This window comes from Drosophila bipectinata, chromosome XR (genome assembly GCF_030179905.1).
Source record: "Drosophila bipectinata strain 14024-0381.07 chromosome XR, DbipHiC1v2, whole genome shotgun sequence".
NCBI lineage: Eukaryota > Metazoa > Arthropoda > Insecta > Diptera > Drosophilidae > Drosophila > Drosophila bipectinata.
Genome location: NC_091735.1, coordinates 7,066,807 through 7,086,258, shown reverse-complemented (window position 1 = coordinate 7,086,258; position 19,452 = coordinate 7,066,807). Strand labels below are relative to the sequence as shown.

At 39.7% G+C, this 19,452-nt stretch overlaps 1 protein-coding gene across 4 annotated transcripts in view; it reads left to right on the top strand.

Annotated features, from left to right (window-relative positions):
- The window catches only part of shi (dynamin-1 shibire), a 188,205-nt gene extending 183,288 nt beyond the window's left edge, over positions 1-4,917 (top strand). For all 4 annotated transcript variants that reach the window (XM_070283145.1, XM_070283146.1, XM_043211338.2 and 1 more), the window contains one exon: positions 4,341-4,917. In XM_070283145.1, coding sequence (XP_070139246.1) covers positions 4,341-4,491 — 151 coding nt within the window. In that variant the 3' untranslated portion in view covers positions 4,492-4,917. The remainder of the gene's footprint in view (positions 1-4,340) is intronic.
- The last annotated feature ends 14,535 nt before the right edge of the window (positions 4,918-19,452 follow it).

Below are 19,452 nucleotides of genomic sequence, written 5' to 3'. Positions count from 1 at the left end.
AACCGGTGTTTACATACTTGTGAATTAAATCTTGTGAAGTATCGCTTCGCGAGTGCTGTGGTATATTTTGAGTCGAATTAATAATTTGTCTAAATTCTATTCCAAGCATAGCTCAGCTCTGCTTCTTCCCCGGCTTATCTATATTTCTGCATTTCTCTTTTGCACTATTTCAAAGCTCTCGCTTCGGCTTCCTATTTGGCACAGTGGTTCAAGGTATTGTGTTTTTTAACTATTTAAATATTAAATTTGTTTTATTAAATAAAAAAAAAAATAAAAATAAAATGGAATTAAAACTTGTCTGTGCCATTAAGTCTTGTAACAAGACAATTTCCACATCCCAGCCTAGCATCCAGCCTAGTGCCGGTTTCACTGCATCAGTTTCGGATGCCATTTCCCGTTATTGTTGTGAAAACTGTCGTGCTGTGCAAGGCGAAATGAGGTCGTTCATGAGACAGACCAAAAATGGATTTAAAGAGCTGATCACTGGTTTTCGTAAAATCAATGACCAGCTCTGTGCGCTTGACACTCAATTTAGTGGCCTTCAGCTGCTAAATGAGTCCCCTAAGCGTAAGAAATCCGCTGTTTCTGATCAGCCGCTTATATCTCTGGCCACCCCAAGGGCTAGAACTGAGAACAATTCGTCAGAATTTCTCAGGGAGAATGAGCAATTGTCTGATATGTCCGCCATGGCATCCCTTCAAGTGATGCCACAGGTCCTAAGGAACGAAACCCCCATTAAAGTCACCCAAAAGGGTATTCCACAGTCCGGACCACCGGCACCGACTGATGCTGCAGTTCTCGTACCTGCGACACCAAAACCCTTACAGGTGATTCCTCCATCGAAACATATATTTGTTTCTCGGCTTGCCCCTGATACTTCGGAGATTGATATCTCGGCTTATGTCAAAGTCAAAACTAAAGCCGATATAAAGGTGGAGGACATACAAAAATTTAATTATAATTATACAAGGCGCACGTCTTCTTTCAAGATTCGTGTGCCCGCGCTGATGTTCAAGACGATTTGTTCTCCCAGTTTTTGGCCAGAGAATCTTTTCGTCCAAGAACATTAACCTAGTTCCGTGACAAAAAAAAGTTAATAAACCAGTGGGAGTGAGACTTCCCAATATCGGAACCACTGACCAACCCTCCACCTCTTCTTTGGCCACTAACCCAAAAAACTAGTTTCCTTACTAACTCTTACCTATCAGAATACTAGGGGGCTACGTAGCAAACTCCCCAAGCTATATTCTGGTAGTTCTTTCTTTGCATCCCATATAATAGCATTTACAGAAACTTGGTTAAATCCGGAGATCTTTAGCTCCGAAGTTTTTCCAAGTAAGTACACGATCTCAGATCTCGATCTCAGCGAAGAGGAGGTGGAGTCTATTTCGTAGACTCGGTAGACTCATTTCGGTAGACTCTACTTTTGCTTCTGAAGAGGTGAAATCCCAAGAGTTTGGTGACATAGAATTTATTTGCGTTAAAATCACTATGTCCGTGAAAGCTTTATACATTACATGTTCATATATACCTCCTATGTCTGAACCGCCCACATATTGGCAGCATTTGTCCGCTATTCGATACGTCTCTAATCTTATGACGGATCGTGACCAACTCGTAGCGGTGGGCGACTTTAATATCCCAGAATTAAAGTGGTCCAACGTCGATAACTCACCATCTTTGTCACTTATAACTTACCATGACTTCACCGCGGGCATGTTTGACATGTCCCTAGGTCAGATCAATCATGTTAGAAATTCGCTAGGTCGGCTCTTAGACTTATGTTCTGTATCTGTACTGCTCTCTCCAGAGCTTTTCCCCTTTCAACCCCAGAGGATCCATATCACCCCACGCTGGAGGTCTCAATCGAAACCACTCCTGGTATCGATCAGATGTCTCCGAGCGTGGTAAATAAGATTCGCTGTTACCGTAAAGCTGATTTTCAGAAACTTAATAGCCTTATCGATACATACGATTGGTCCGATATTCTGGCATGCACTGATCTTAACGTCACTTAAGAAAAATTGTACTGTACTTTAAAGAAATTTTTTGACTTCTGTGTGCCATGGAAATATCCGTCCGCTTCAACAAATCCTCCTTGGTTTACAAGGTGCCTCACTAACCTAAAAAATAAAAAAAATAAGCTTTTACTTAAATATAAAAAAATCCTGCAGTAGTGTTGATTTCTCAAGATACCTACTAGCTCGGTCGAATTTTACCGTGCATAACGCTGAATGTTATAGGAATTATATTGACCGCTGCCGGATTCAATTTACTCAGGATCCAAAGCAGTTTTATAATTTTGTAAACACTAAGCGTAAACACGTATCTTTTTCACCCCTGCTTACGTTTGAAAATCCCTCTGCGACTTCGGATCAGGCCATTGCTGATCTATTAGCAGAATTTTTTCACACAACTTATTCTCCGCCTAAATTGACTGATCAGCCTTACGATTATAAAATTCAAGCAGCAAATCTTATTTTCTGTCCGTTTTTTTCTGAGAACAACTTATTATCTGGTCTTTTAAGGGTAAACCCCATTTATTCGCCAGGCCCCGACGGAGTACCAGGGTGTGTGCTAAAATACTGCGCCAAGGCTCTGTGCAAACCTCTTCTAAGACTTTTCAGCTTATCTTTGGAAACCTCGATTTTTTCCCTTAAGTGGAAGGAATCATTTATAATTCCCCTACATAAAAAAGGGAAAAAGTCCGAGGCTGCCAACTACAGAGGCATCTCTAAGTTGTCGGCAATTCCAAAGTTATTTGAAAAATTAATTACCCCTCATTTGCAACACCTTTGCTCTTCGATTATTACTCCTTGTCAGCATGGCTTTATTAAGCGTCGCTCCACCACCACAAACTTATTGGAGTTGACATCCTTTCATCACAGTTGACATCATAGATGGCTTTTGTAAGGGATATCAAACCGATGTAATTTACACAGACTTCAGCAAAGCATTTGATTCAGTTAATCACTCACTCTTGTTGAGTAAACTGAATATGCTGGGTTTTCCTAAAGACCTCTTAACGTGGATCTTCAGCTACCTAGATGGAAGGACACAAAGAGTCTTATTTAAAAACATTCAGTCCCGTCTGGTCCGTGCTACATCCGGCGTCCCTGAAGGAAGTCATCTTGGCCCGTTATTATTTACGCTTTTTATAAACGACTTGCCCCCTGCTTTAAAGAACTCTCTAGTTCTTATGTATGCAGATGATGTAAAGCTTTGTCTTCAGTAAAAATCCATCTCTGCCCAATGCAGTCTTCAGTCTGACCTTAATAACTTTCAAAAATGGTGTTTCGCTAATGATCTAATACTTAATGGATCAAAATGCAAACAAATGTCTTTTTATCGTTCTTGCCCTCTGTAAGCTACTTATTCTATTAATGGGATTGCCTTAGAAAAATTAACCCAGGTTAATGATCTCGGCATCCTATTAGACATCAAACTTAAATTTGCCGACCATATTTCCTTAATGGTTAATAAGGCTAAAGGAGTCCTTGGTTTTATCAAAAGGTGGTCAAAAGAATTTTATGACCCCTATATAACCAAAACATTATTTATTTCCTTGGTCCGTCCTATACTAGAGTACGGTTCATGTGTCTGGAGTCCCCAATATGGAGTACATAAGGTCCGCATAGAATCCGTACAAAAGAACTTTTTAATATTCGTACTTAGAGGTCTATACTGGGATGCAAATCTTCAGCTTCCATCCTACAGTAGCAGACTTTTACTTATAAACTTACGTAGCTTAACAAATCGTAGGACAATGCTCGGTGTAGTTTTTCTGCATAACCTTATTAACGGGGATGTAGATAGCCAGCATTTACTAACACGCTAAAATTTTAACATTCCTAATAGAAGGACTCGAAACTTTAGTCCTCTGTACCTTAGCCGTTGTAGATCGACATATGCACTGCATGACCCTTTTAGGGTATTATGTTCGAACTACAATGGTCTCTACTCTATTACATCTCTTTCCTGTCCCTCTAATTTAAAATATAGAATTTTAAATTTCCTTACTAACTCCTCTTAGCTTAACAAATTTCAAATAGCTTAATATGTACTAACAAATCGTTTCTCGAGCACCCCTCGGTCGTCTGGGCCTCTAAGCTTTATGATGAATACAGGAATGCTAGCTGATGCTCTTATTGATGCACAAGCCATTTCCAAATTCTGAAAGACCGCGAAAAAAAAAAAAAAAAAGAAACTCGACTATAGTCGTCCTATTTTGTTTGTTTTTTTTATATTCGACATATTTTAAATATGCTCTCATTATTTTTAGAAGCACGTACTTAAAAATTAAATACTAATAAAAGTTATATGTACAATTTGTTTAAAAGACGTATTACAGGAGTCATCGGAGGAGCAATCACACAACAAAGTGGTGCGAATCGTTACGTTCCTGACCATATGCGTGGGCAAGTTAACCAAGCTGTTGGACAAGCAGCTTTTAATGAACTATCAAATGTATTGTCAACACGGTTTAAATAAAATTAAATAAAAAAGATTTATAACCTATAAATATTTAACAAAACTAATAACCGTTGTAAAATATATGGTGTGTTTATTATATATATCGCACATTTAGTAAAATGTACTTGTTTTCAGTGTATCTTAAACATGTCTTCAACTTTAATAAATTGACGCGTTTCTGAAAAAGGCTATTTTTTATAAAAACCCAAAATCGATTAAATTGGCTTTCTTGTATCTTAAATAAAGTTTACTAGCTCTATTGAAAATCGTTATATAAAAGCTTTCAATAATCAACTTTTGATTTAGGAAATAGTCGCAGGAGTGTATCGACTTGATTAGTAACTTTAGTAACATTTTTCTGTTTTGTAAAGTTCATAGTATGCATTTTTTATTTAAATAAAAACTAATGGCATTCAGTTTTCGTTTATTTAAAAACTGTTTAAATCAACTCTTTACATTTTTCATGTATTTTTTGTTTTGTTGTTTCTATTTTCAGTATCCAGATACGAAGCCAATATTCAAAGAGAAAATCAAATAAAATGAATTCATGTTATACATTTACACAGACATGCCTTAACGACATGCCTACAATCCAGGAGGAGTAATATTAAACTCTTCCTTGATTCCTATACAGATTCGCTCTGACAGCCGAAAAAATAATGTATCGCCAAGTTATGGTAAATGAAGCCGATAGGCGATATCAGTTGATTTTGTGGCGGAAAGACTCATCAGAGTTCATAAGTTGCTTGAAGAGGTTGAGTGAATCCGCGAAAAATACATTTCTTCATGCTGCTGAAGCTGTTGTGATTGTTGCATTGAGGAGCTTAAATGCCTTGAGTCTTTACAATGTGGCTATTTAATTCAAACTTACTCTGCTCCTCCGTCGAATGCATGCTGTTCCCCCGACTATTCCTGCTCATCTTCGTCGTCGGCGTTTGTCCCCCTCGCCCACCAGACGGCGTTTTGGGTTGTTCTCCAAGATCCACTCTCCAGAACGACATCCGAAAGATTGAGTTCCTTTCGTTCGTAAATGCGCGCGTGCCGCTGGGTTATGCGCGGCTCTTACAAGGGCACGAAATCCCTTCCCTTGCTGGCTTTTGGCCTAGTTTTATGGATGTGAATTTGCATGCTAAAGCATTTACTGGTCCAGGACAGTCTTTCGGGCACACATAACGTTTTTTCGGAAAAGGCTTTGGAAATGGTGGATTGTTAATTTCATTTATAACTTTAATATTTGCTGAGTGAGTTGCGGTTTTGGGAAGCTTTTGTGGCTGGAGGCTTTCTTTCAGAAAATCAAGCTCAGCAGTTAGTTTTACTGCTGTTGCCCAGTGCTTAGTTCATATTTTTTGTACAGTAATCATTGACTATAAAAAACTGCATACACTACACTACTCCACACTATTTTACACCCCACCGAAACTACGAGACCTTTTTAATGCGTTTTGTTTTACATTTACACAGACATGCCTAAACGACATGCCTACAATCCAGGAGGAGTAATATTAAACTCTTCCTTGATTTCGGCTATACAGATTCGCTCTGACAGCCGAAAAAATAATGTATCGCCAAGTTATGGTAAATGAAGCCGATAGGCGATATCAGTTGATTTTGTGGCGGAAAGACTCATCAGAGTTCATAAGTTGCTTGAAGAGGTTGAGTGAAGCTGTTGGGTCAGACTACTACCAGACTACTGTCGACAAATTGTGATTGTTGCATTGAGGAGCTTAAAAAAATGAAGTCTCAAGGAACTCTGTAAGTAAATTATTCAAAAACGCTTGGTGTTTATTGAGAAAGTGGTTTAGAAACTCTCATGTTTGAAAAACAGATACACATTTGGAATCAGAGCTGACTAAAGCTTTAGGAATCGCTTGGGTTCCTAAAAATATATATTTAACTTTGAAATTGATGATTCAGTTATGGATCGAAGGATGACTAAGCGGAACATTCTTTTGGTGACGTCGAAGCTGTTTAGCCCCCTTGGCTTATTGCGCCCAATATTCATCAAAGGAAAGGAGGATTTACGTTCATCAGAAAAACGACTCATCTTCACTAAATCGCATTAATGCCGGCGTCCCACAAGGAAGCGTACTGGGGCCAATTCTGTACACCCTATACACGGCTGACATGCCAGGTAGAAACACATGCACTGTTGCAACATATGCTGATGATACAGCCATTTTGGCCACAAGCATATCCAAAAATGAAGCATCCGAACTCCTGCAGCGTGAGCTAAGCCTTATTGAAGAATGGTTTCTTCGATGGAAAATAAGAATCAACTCCCTGAAATCAGTCCAAATCACTTTTTCCGTAAGACCAGGCAGCTGCCCAAATGTTGCACTTAACGGCTCAGCAATTCCACAAACTACATGTGTAAAGTATCTCGGGTTGCATCTCGACACATGGAAACATGGAAAAATCATATCAAAGCAGAATGTCAACAGCTCAGACTTAAAACACTAAAAATGTCCTGGTTGTTAAGAAAAAAATCACAAACCACTCTGGAAAACAAAATTTGGCTCTACAAAGCTATACTAAAGCCCGTCTGGACCTATGCGATGCATCTCTAGGAAACTGCTAGCAACTCGAATATTGAAATTCTTCAGCGTTACCAATCCAAAACGTTGAGACAAATTGTCAATGCTCCATTCTACGTAACTAATGCAAACATTCATAAAGATCTCAACATCTCAACCATAAAAGAAGAAATAAATAAAATTAGTAAGAAATACATCGACAGACTCCACAATCACGAAAATAATTTAGCCTTAAATCTAGTGGACAATAGCTTAACAGTAAGAAGACTGGAAAGATACCATATTCTCGGTCTTCCCGATAGATAAATTCAAAATACTGTAAATATGTAATATATAATAGTAGGGCTCATTGGAAAACTGCCATTTCTGTTAACTTAACATGATTTATAAAATTTACTTATTGTTTTTTTAGTAGACAGATTGTAAATAAATAAATAAACACAACAAAAAAAATAAAGATTGGGTTGTGACAATTCCACTACCCTTGGAAACAGAGTGGAAAAAAATACAGATTGCCTTGTCGCAATTAGAGGAAAGAGATGCAATTTTTTGTAAATATCCATTAGGCCTGATAATAGGACTGCATCTATTTTTTATGCCTCTTACTTTTAAGGGGGGGTATTCATTAATTAATCTAACTCTACTCCTCCAAAATGGTTCCACTTAAAGCAACGAACAACAGAAAGTAGACTGTGAGCGTAATGTTTCGTACATTAATAGTGTGTGTGGGTGTGCGGCAGAGAAATTTCATATGCCCCTGGTACAGTTGATAGACGTAGAAGAATTGACCAATAACGCCAACAAGTTTTTTGAGCAATGTGAATGCAGGGTAATTTCTTCGACTACCATTCCAGCCTGTTATTCATGAAATCATTGTTTGCTTTAAGTCATCGCGACTTTGGAACAACTGATGAAAACGCCAGTTCAAATTGTTCGAAACCCATCTACCGAAACCTTTTCTAAATAACTGCTACAATTGTCAGTGGAAAAGTTTCTGTACATAAAAATACTGTATGTATAAAATTAAATAAGCACATTCATCGACTGCCAAAATTTCCTCATCTATCACATATTTCCCATATATTTATTAATTTCGCCAATGGGTAAATCCTTAATAAGTAACTAGTAGTATGTCCTACATAATAAATGACTGATTATCAAGCCTTTAAAAACACCCCTATCAGAGCACCTCTTAATTCGGAGGCTAGGCGGAAAAGAGTTAAAATATGAAAGAACCCGCTTCATCGGCTCATTTAAATGATAATTGGCCCTGTGCTACTTGATCCGAAAGGGGAAAAAGGTACGACAATCCCTTTGAGGAACATTAAAATTAATAAGTCCCAGTCAAAAACGGCAATGAATGTTATCAGCGACTTTATTATTGACAAAAGTCAAAGCTGTCAGTGTACGCCGATCCGTCAACGTGCAAACATTAAGAAGAAGGCAGCAGCTCTGGTATGATGGATCTTGAAACCTTAGAGGCAAAAGAGCAAATTTAAAATATTTTTTCTGGAGTCGCTCAATTCTGTTGGAAACAACTTTACAATCCGGATTCCAAATGATTGAAGCATATTCCAGCCTTGACCGAACATATGCATTGACGCTGAGGCTCGAAAATAATATTTGAATTTGCTGTCGAATAAGACACCTAGATCTAACACCTCCTCTTTAGCCTATGTGAGTCTAAGTGACCGGAAAATTTAAATTTGTTGTCGAATAAGACACCTAGATCTAACACCTCCAGCTGTAAAACTATAACTGTCGATAAATAAGCCATGCAGATGTTAAAGGTCGACGTACTCTAGAGGGCAAACTAACATTTCGGTATGTTAAATGGGAGAAGATTACGGAAGCTTAATGAGGAAACTCTGGATATATCCCCCTGTAACAAATAGCTGTCACTTATCCAGCTATTGGCCTTATAGATTTTAAGGTACTCCGCATACATCAAACAGTAGGGAGATGCCATTAATGAAGATAATAAATAGGTTAGGTTCCAAAGAGAACTTTTGGAAGACCAGAGAAGGTGAAAAAAGGACTTGAGATAGCGTCTCCAATAGGAACAAGGTCTGTCTGTCAGATAACACTCGAACCAACTCAATAAGGAGTAATGAATACCTAATTTATATAACTTGGCAGGAAGGGCAGCTTGAAAAATTTTGTCAAAGGCTTTGGAGAAGTCAGTTTAATTATTTTACGGCTAAGATTAGCGAAATAAATAGCTAAGATTTATAAATCTTAAATAGCTCTTATGTAAAATCTGAACTCTCTAACTCTAAAAACACTAAAGTTATACCATTTCCGATCAATCAGTTACATGGCAGCTTTAGGATATAGTCGTTCCGACTTATATACTGCGTGCAGAGGATAGAAGGGTGTGTGCAAAGTGCAAAGAAAGGGGGAAAAGGTACGATGATCCCTTTGAGGAATATTTAAATAAATAAGTCCCAGTAAAAAAGAGCAATCAATGTTATCAGCGTCTACATTATTGCCAAAAGCCAAAGCTGTCAGTGTACGTCGATCCTCCAACCTGCAAACATTGAGAAGAAGGCAGCAGCTCTGAATGAAGGCTCAGAATGAAGGATCATGAAACCTAAGACGCAGAACCGGTAACGAGTAACTCCTTACTGTAACGAGTAAGCAGACAATTCGATAAGTTTAATGGGAGAAGATTACAGGAGCACCATGAGTAAACTCTGGGTATATCTTCCTGTAACAAATAACTTTCACTAAACCCACTATTGGCCTTATAGATTTTAAGGTCATCTGCATACATAAAAAAAAGGGAAAGCATGAAAAGATGTCATTAATGAAGATAATAAATAGGTAAGGGCCCAGAGAGCTTCCTTTTGGAAGACCAGAGGAGGTGAAAAATGGATTTGAGATAGCGTCTCCAATGGAAACGTGGCAAGGTCGGTCTGCCAGATAAGACTTAAGCCGAATGAATACTTAATTTTTATAACTTGGCCAGAAGGGCAGCATGTCAATTATGTCAAAAAGCTTTGGAAAAGTCAGTTAAAAAAGGCATCAACCTTAAATCAGTTTTCAAAAGCTTAATGCAGTGCTTAGAAAAGACCGCAAAATTATTTTTAGTGTTTCACATAGGCAAGAAACCATGTCTGGCTATGATTAGCGACGTTGCAAATTTGAGCTATAGGTCATAAGTTGGTAACATCAGACCTACTGGCACCTTTGTGAATAGGCGTGATAGAAGTAATCTTTCACCGATAGGGGAATCTACCTGATGAGAGCGACAACAAACAGCAGTTGAAGGGGAGTAGAGAATGAAGCAATACTCTTCTTAAAAACGAAAGAAAAATACCATCCAAGTCAGGTGTCCATATTACTCATATTAAGAAAAGGCTCAATGGTATAAAGAGTTTCATTATCATTCCAAGGAACCTTCGGCGGCAAGTAAAGACCATGTCAGAAGCAAAACGCCAAAACTTTCCAAAAAGCTTTGATCTGCGTCGGCTACTAAATTACCATAAGATATGGAAGAAGGTATGTCCGATTTTAACATTTTGCTATTAAAAAACCGCAAAAATGCATAGGATCGGATCAGAGGCTATCTTCGACATCGGATATATACTGTTTGTAAAGAAACTTGTTGAGGAATTCAAACTCCCGCTTAAATTGCCGGTACAGCTCTCCTGCTCGAGGCTCTCCTGTCTTTATAAATCGTTTTTAATGCTTATCCCTTCTGTTCTTTAAGTTTTTTTTGTAACATTTTTTATACCAGGGAAGCCTATAGGATCTTCATCCCTTTACAGGGGCATTAATACCATATTAAAATGGGCAACCAAAAATTTTGTGTAACAATCATCAATTAAGCCCTCCGAAAAAAAGGGAAACCCAATCAAAACCTGAAGTAGAAGCATTAATAAGTTACAAGCTAAGATCATTCAGATGATAATATGAAATGGGTGAAGCAGAAGGGAAAAAAACTATTTAACTCAATATGAATTACTAACGGCTTGTGGTGAATATCACATGGATTGTTATATATTGTCAATTTCACATATGTTTTGTACTCCTCCATTCTATACACTAATACACCTATTTAGTACTTTAAGAATCTGGTAACTCTATAAGCTTCGCATACAATAAAGTCAGTCTGAAATAGAACTCAACAAGAACACAACATATTAGCGACGAGAAAAAAGTGAAGTTTTTAGTCGAAAGATAAAAACAGTAAAATCGCGTAAATCGTGTCGAGTAGTCGTTGATTTTCATCAAGATGCCGGCAGATGAGGATTTAATCCAATCGATACTTGCTCAACAGCAAGCATTTACAAGAGACATTATGGAACAGCAACAAAAATGGATGCAAGGAATGATGGATAGAAACGCTTCTCCAGGGCAGGGTGATTCAAGCCACATGGGTGAATTATCTGCGTGTCCCCCATTCCACAAATTCGACAAAGACAATCAAAACTGGGAGTCTTACCTTGAACAGTTAACCCAGCAATTTAACGCGTATTCAGTTAGTGCAGAAATAAAGCAAAAGGCTTATTTTCTTTCGTGGTGTGGCATAAACATATTCGAACTATTGAAAAATCTGTTCGGAAGCAACAATCTGAACACGTATACATAAAAGGAACTCACAGACAAGTTAACGGAACATTTCACAACAAAACAACACGTTATTGCTGCTCGCTGTGAGTTTTTTAAAAGGGAGATGAAGCATTCACAAACACACAGAGAGTGGGTAGCCGACTTAAGCGGGTTCGCTCGGAAAAGCCAATTCGTCTGTAATGCCAACGGTTGTTCTTCTAACTATGTAAATGAAATGAATCGAGATCAGATCATAGTTATACACCATACGATGCCATCCGTGCATCTGCTCTTCAGAAGTCCCAGCCAACTCTTGAAGATGTGCTTATAGTTGCAGAAACCTATGAGACAACAACAAAAACCGTGGCAGCCCTCAAAGAAACAGTATCAAAGCAAGACCCAATAAACGCAGTTCACACCTATACATAGAAACCATTTCTTGGTGGTGGTGAAAGTGATGCCAAATCAAACAAAAGCTCGCTAAAATCATGCTCTGATTGTGGACACAATCATGCCAGAGAGAAATTTTTCGCGATGCCGTATGTCACAAGTGCGGTAGAAAAGGTCATATAGCTGTTGTATGCATGTCGAAGCAAGACAAAAGTAAATGGATAAAGCAAAAAAGTCGCAAATCCGAAGCAAACGAAATCGAAACGATTGAAGCTGTAAACAGTGTTACAGGTCAAGTCAAGCGTCAGCAGAACAAGATTCTTATAGATCTTGAAATACACGGCAATGTTATATCATTTCAAATGGATTCCGGAGCCACAGCGTCCGTGATCAACGCCACTACATACGCGCTGTTGAATAAGCCTAAATTACGCAATTGTTCCCGAGTATTACATGCGTTTGGTCATACACCAATACCATTGTTTGGGGAGCCGCACACAATTGCAAAGTGCGGTGAAAAAGAGGAGCAAGTAGTTATTATCGCTGCGAACATTGAGACGTCAAACAATCTATTTGGTATGGATTTATTCAAAATTTTCGGCTTTGATATCATGCAAGTATCAAACGTTCAAGGGGTGCACGAAGACGAATTACGTGACCTTTGCAGTAAGTACAACGAAGTGTTCGAACCAGCCATGGGTGTCATAAAAGACTTCAAAGCAAGTGTCTTTTTAAAGCCATCAGCAACACCAAAGTTTTTAAAGTGCCGTCAAATTCCATTCGCACAGATGGACAAATTCAGAGCTGAAGCAGACAGACTTAATCAAGCCGGAATTTGGAAGCCGATCAAATTCAGTAATTGGGCATCACCAATTGTGCTAGCACCTAAACCAGGTGGCGCTATTTGCATATGTGGCGATTTTAAGCAAGCAGTCAACGCGCAGATCGATGTCGAACAGTACCCGTTACCAGCAAAAGAGTCTCTGTTTCACATAATACGTCACGGCAAGCAGTTCAGCAAAATAGATTTAAAAGATGCATATCTTCAAATGGAACTGGATGAGGATTCAAAAACCTATTTCAATACCTATTCAATACATATTTCAAATGGCCTTTTTCAATACCAGTGCCTTCCCTACGGGATTGCCAGTGCTCCAGCAATCTTCCAGAGGTATTTGGAACAGCTTCTAAAAGGAGTAGAAGGATGTGGAAACTACTTAGATAACATCATTATCTCAGCACCTACAAGCGAGCAACATCTAAAGCGAATCGACCAAGTTCTCAGTATTCTTCGTGAGAACGGTATTAGATGCAAAAAGGAAAAATGTTTTTTTTTCAAGGACGAAATTGAGTACTTAGGACGAAGAATCAGCGCTTAAGGGATTCTTCCAGACACTATTTTTAGTTGGCCGCACCTTTAAACCAACTTTGTAGAAAAAATGTAGCATACCTTTTCGGGCCGCAACAACAACAAGCTTTTACAGCCCTGAAGTCCCATATTATCAACGCGACTCAGCTAGCTCATTTCGATGAAAATCTACCACTAGTCCTAGCGACGGATGCATCATTTTTTAGTATTGGTGTAGTCCTTTCACATATCCAACGGAATGGCAAGGAGAGACCTATTGTTTTCGCATCCAAAACGCTTGACAAGCATTTTCACCAATATTTGTACGGCCGAAAGTTTACCCTTATAACGGATCACAAGCCAATAGTAACGATTTTCAATCCAGGCAAGCATCTGCCTTTAATGACATCAAACAGGCTACAGCGCTGGGCCATCTTTCTCATGGCCTATATTTTTTTACATCTGCTCATGGCAACGCAGATGCCCTATCGCGCCTACCCGTGGGCATGGATCCGAATTTCGACAGAGAAGAAGAAGCCTGCCACAGCGAAATGGAACAGTCACCACCGACCAATTCTGAGATCATTCGCAACCACATCGAAAAGGACAAACTTCTCAAACAAGTCTTACGGTATGTTACTGTTGGATGGCCAGAAAAACTTCAGCAAGGCGAGGAAGCATTATCACCATACTTTAATCGAAAATTTGCCCTCACAATCAACAAAAAATTGCTTTGCCTACACACAGATGCCAGTCGTGTAGTAATCCCAGTAACTCTTCAAGCGCGTGTCCTGAATCTGCTACATGAAGGACATTGGGGCATAGTTCGAATGAAGCAGCTAGCGAGGCAACATGTTTGGTGGCCTACAATCGACGCAGACATTAAAAGCCTGTCAGCGACAACGGTCCGCAGCTAACGGCTGACGCCTTTGAGGAATTCTGCAAACTTCATGGAATAAAGCACATTACCACAGCACCGTTTCATCCAGCATCCAATGGATTAGCAGAGCGTTTCGTTCAGACGTTTAAATTCTCTGTCAAAAAAAAACCTCAAAGACGGTATACCAGTCCGAGCAGCAGTTACTAAATACCTTGCTTCCTACAGGTTCACTCCAAATTCCTACGGAAAATCTCCCGCCGAGTTCATCCATGGTTGTCCAGTCCGTACCGTACTATGCCAACTTTTCGAGCAGCCTGTCGAAGCCAAGCTATCAGTAACCAAGTACGTCCCAAATCAAATGGTCTACGCTCGTAATTATGCAAGGGGAGAAAAGTGGATTGAAGGCTCTATTGACCGTCCAATTGGAAAAATGGTTTTCTTGGTTCGCACCACAAATGGTTATATCAAGCGCCATTTCAACCAGCTAAAACCGAAGTTCTCAGCAAGCAGCCCCATCGAAAAGCCTCAAGAGTTCTTTTGGATCCCGGATATTCCACCCTCTTCAATTCATCCACTACAACAACAAGATCAACCACTACAACAGCAAGATCAACAATTACAACAACAAAAAGATGAACCAGTTACTCCGTCAACCGTTCAGCAACGTCATTCTGAACCTGAGCCAACCGAGAGCTCCACGACGTCAAACCAACAACCAAGGCAAAAACAACCAGCACGACTTTCATCCGGCATACCAGTTCGCCAAAGTAGTCGTGTTCGCTATGAAGTAGATCGTTTTAAGCCCAAGGATTTCCGAAAACGTAAAAATCCTATTCGTTCTTAATTGAGGGAGGAGATGTGTTATATATTGTAAATTTCACATCTATTTTGTACTCCTCCATTCTATACACTAATACACCTATGAATCTTTAAGAATCACTTTAAGAATCTGAAAACTCTATAAGCTTCGCATACAATAAAGTCAGTCTGAAATAGAACTCAACAAGAACACAACATGGACCTAATGGTATATTGCATAATTCTAATTTATTATTAACCACTTTATTGAAAAATAAGAATCAAATTTTTAAATAAATCATTAAAAATACTATTTACTTGGGAGAGGTCAAGACTAAAATTATCATCTAAAACAGTGGTGGGCAAACTCTCATTTTACATAGCACGCGAGTATAGGGTAGGAAATTCTGCCGCAGCGCTGCCGGCACACTGACAGTGTGAGCAATCTCAAATTTTTTTTAGACGCTCTCTCATTTGCTCTTATTTTGATTCATTTGACAACCCAAACTAAAAATCAAAATTTTTCCACTGACAAAAAAATTTTCTCAGAAATTGGGTTGGAAAAAGTTTTCTTCATGGAGAATATAGATAGGGAAGCGTAGTTTTTCATTTGTTTAAGAAATGTTGCTAGCAAAGCTTTTATTAAAATAAAATACTCAATTTTAATGCCCATTCCAACTTTTGAATTAACGAAAAACAAGAAAGGAAAGCTAACTTCGGGCGGAGCCGAAGTTTATATACCCTTGCAGTTAAAACCGGATATATATCACAAACATCGGATATAGTTGGCCGATCCTTATGGCAAAAGGAATATATAATCCAATTTTTTACAATACAAAATCTAAAAAAAGTCCCAAACTTCTATCTTCAAAAATACGAAAGTTGATATTTCTACCAAGTACCATTTCCGATCGTTCAGTTATATGGCAGCTATAGGATATAGTCGGCCGATCCTAATAAAATTTGGTAGGTCGGATCAACTGACCAAATATATAATCTGTACCAAGTTCCAGCTTTCTATCTTCAAAAACACGAGTTGGGTCAAAGTTGGGTCATTTCCGATCGTTCAGTTATATGGCAGCTATAGGATATAGTCGGCCGATCCTTACGAAATTTAGCATGTCGTATTATTTTGCCAAAAATAGCTCTCACCTAAAAGTTGAACTCTCTAACTTTAAAAACACCAAAGTTATACCATTTCCGATCAATCAGTTTTATGGCAGCTATAGGATATAGTCGGCCGATCCGGGCCGTTCCGACTTATATACTGCGTGCAAAGGAAAGAAGGGTGTGTGCAAAGTTTCAAGACGATAGCTTTAAAACTGAGAGACTAGTTTGCGTAGAAACAGACAGACGGACAGACAGACGGACAGACAGACGGACAGACGGAAAGACGGACATGCTTATATCAACTCAGGAGGTGATCCTGATCAAGAATATATATACTTTATAGGGTCGGAGATGTCTCCTTCACTGCGTTGCACACTTTTGACCAAAATTATAATACCCTCTGCAAGGGTATAATGAAATAAAAGTTTTTTTCGCTCAGTGAATTCTCTGCTCTCATTGTTTTTCTCTGCTACGCACACACTCAAATTTTAAACATGTGTTAGTTTTGCCCCTCTAAAACTAAACAATTTAAATCTAAAACTACAATTTCACGAATTTGGTGGACTAGCGACGTCCAATTGTTGTCCAGCAAAGCATGCAGGGTAACTCTGGGTGCCGAGCCCAGATGATAGAGCCTAAGTTGAAATTGCCAGCTACGATTAAAGCACTAGTGTCCAACATTCTAGCACTGACATGGTGGTGATTCCATTACAACTTTTAACCTTTTATTGGAGTCCGAGGACGAATTATAGCTACGGTCCACACTGGTTTAATTGGACGGCTAAGCGGTAACGATTAAAGTACGCTCCTGATACTGGTGCATGTGGATGCATATCCAATGCGCCAACGAGATAGCCGACGAGAACATTAGACTATTATTAAACTCTTTTAGACAGAACAGTAGATCTGCAAGTCTTCAGTTGCAAGGCAAATCCAGTGCCACGTAAAAACATAGAAAATTCATAATTTGGCACATCCACGTGCAGCAATGATCCACTCTCAAGTCTAAAAGGTAAATAAACATCTTCATAAAAGTAATAAACATCTTCAGCTAAAAGAAAGAAATCACGAGCGGGTGGCCTAGCAAAAAGAGATAAAAAGATGAGCAGTTGTGCGCTGCCAACTTCTCGATAAATATCCTCTTGTTGTTGCTGGACATCCACAAGTGAATATAAGAGTAAATAACTAGCCTTGAAAATAGTTGTTGTTGGAGCTTATCAGCTATCGGAACTCCGATCAGCGAAAGGACTTCATTGGTAGCGCAGCAGAGCGCAATCGGAGTGATAAATAGAAGCTTGTGATGAGCTTGTCATTTTTTGATGATCGCGTTTGTGGTAAAGAGAGAATAGCCGGGAGGTTGATAACCCTAGTAGGCTCTCTATGCACAAACCGGAAATGTTGCTTCGGCAGCCATTTCAATTAAACAAACTAGAGAGCGTTGATGACAGCATCTTTTTTGACCAGCGTTCCACGGGACAGCCACCTTTGATGCCGTTGGGGTCTGGCCCAGTGTAGCCTTTTTGCTCCCAGTGCTGGTAGGCATTGAAGGGGGAGCAACAACAGGCGCCATAGCTAAAAAGACTCGGGCCCAGTGGGTCCAGCTGAATTTACCAGGGCATGATCCAATTTCGCTTTAAGGCTTTCAAAAAGGGATCCTAGATCCAGAACCTTATGATTTAGCTCATCTATTTTGAAATGCGAATTGCTTCTAATGACGCAGCTGTCACATTGCCACATTAAGTTCGGAATATTTATCGGAAACAAATTTCGCACCAACAACTAGGAGTGCTACAATTTCTGCAATCACAGCGGAAACCACTGCCATATCACAGTACAAAAACAACAACTTCAGAAAGTGTCAAAGCGGCCCCGGCCACACAGACTGGTATGGATCGCTACATCCAAATTAAGCGCAAGCTTAGCCCGCAGAGTAATCCGGCATGCAATACAACAAAAATGAACCGTGTCATGAAGATCGACGAAGAATCAGACAGATCCACTAGTAACAGATTTGCCCTACTGGTGGAGGTTGAGGATAACCAACCAGCCCAAGACACGGCAAAAAAATCCAAGCCCCCTCCAATCAATATTAGGGAGAAAAGCTCGAGTGCTCTGGCCAACAGAATTGCGGCGTTGATCGGGAACGGTGACAACTTTCATGTTGTTCCGCCTATCAAAGGGAACATCCATGAAACAAAGGTGCAAACCAAGACTGAAGAGCACTTCCGAATCGTGTCCAAATATCTGGACACTGTACAGAAAAACTATTACACGTACCAGCTGAAAAGCAGTAAGGGCCTACAAGTGGTAGTAAAGGAAATCCAACCCGATGTTACCGCCGTGGAAATAAAAACCGCCCTTAAAAAAAAGGGCTTCGCCGCCGAGAATGTTATTTACATTCTAAATAAAGATAAACAGCCACAACCCCTCTCCAAGGTCGAGCTCGAGCCAGAAAGCAGGTCGCTGAAGAAGAACGAAGTCCACCCAATGTACAACCTGCAATATCTTTTGCATCGGAAAATCACTGTTGAAGAGCCACATAAACGCAACGGTCCAGTGCAATGCATTAATTGTCAAGAGTATGGACACACCAGGTCTTACTGCACACTTCGGGCTTTCTGGGCAGTCTGGGGGGACGCGCACAAGTCCGCTTGCTGCACTACAAACTGCGGAGGCAGCCATACAGCAAACTATAGAGGATGTATGGTGTATAAGGAGTTAAAGAGTCGCATGCGTCAAGCGACCGCAACGCGCAACCAAAATCCACAGAATGCGTACATTGCGTCAAAAACTACGCCAGACGTCTTCTTCGCCAAAGCTGCGAGATCCTCATTCGGTCCACTAAACACCACCAACGGCTTCTCCTACGCCGATGCTCTACGATCTGGAAGGGAAATTCCAATTCAGCCTAACTCTCAAAGCGCTCAACAGGCCCCAGAACAGCCACACAGTAAAACGGAAACTATGATGCTTACCCTCCAACAAAGTATGATGGAGCTTATGTCATTCATGAAAACGACCATGCAAACGCTTGTTCAAAACCAGAACATGGTGATACAGCTGCTCGTAGCACAACAGTCTAAATAATCTATGCAGGCGCTACGAATATCAATGTGGAACGCCAATGGTGTCTCACGGCATAAACTAGAATTATCACAATTCTTGACCGAAAACCATTTTGACGTTATGCTACTGGTGGAAACGCATTTTACAAGCAAATACAACTTTCATATAAGAGGCTACACAATCTACCGCACAGATCATCCAGATGGGAAAGCCCCTGGCGGAACTAGAGTTCTAATCAGAGAACGCATGAAACACCATTTTCACAAAAGGTTTGCAACAAACTTCTTGCAGGCCAC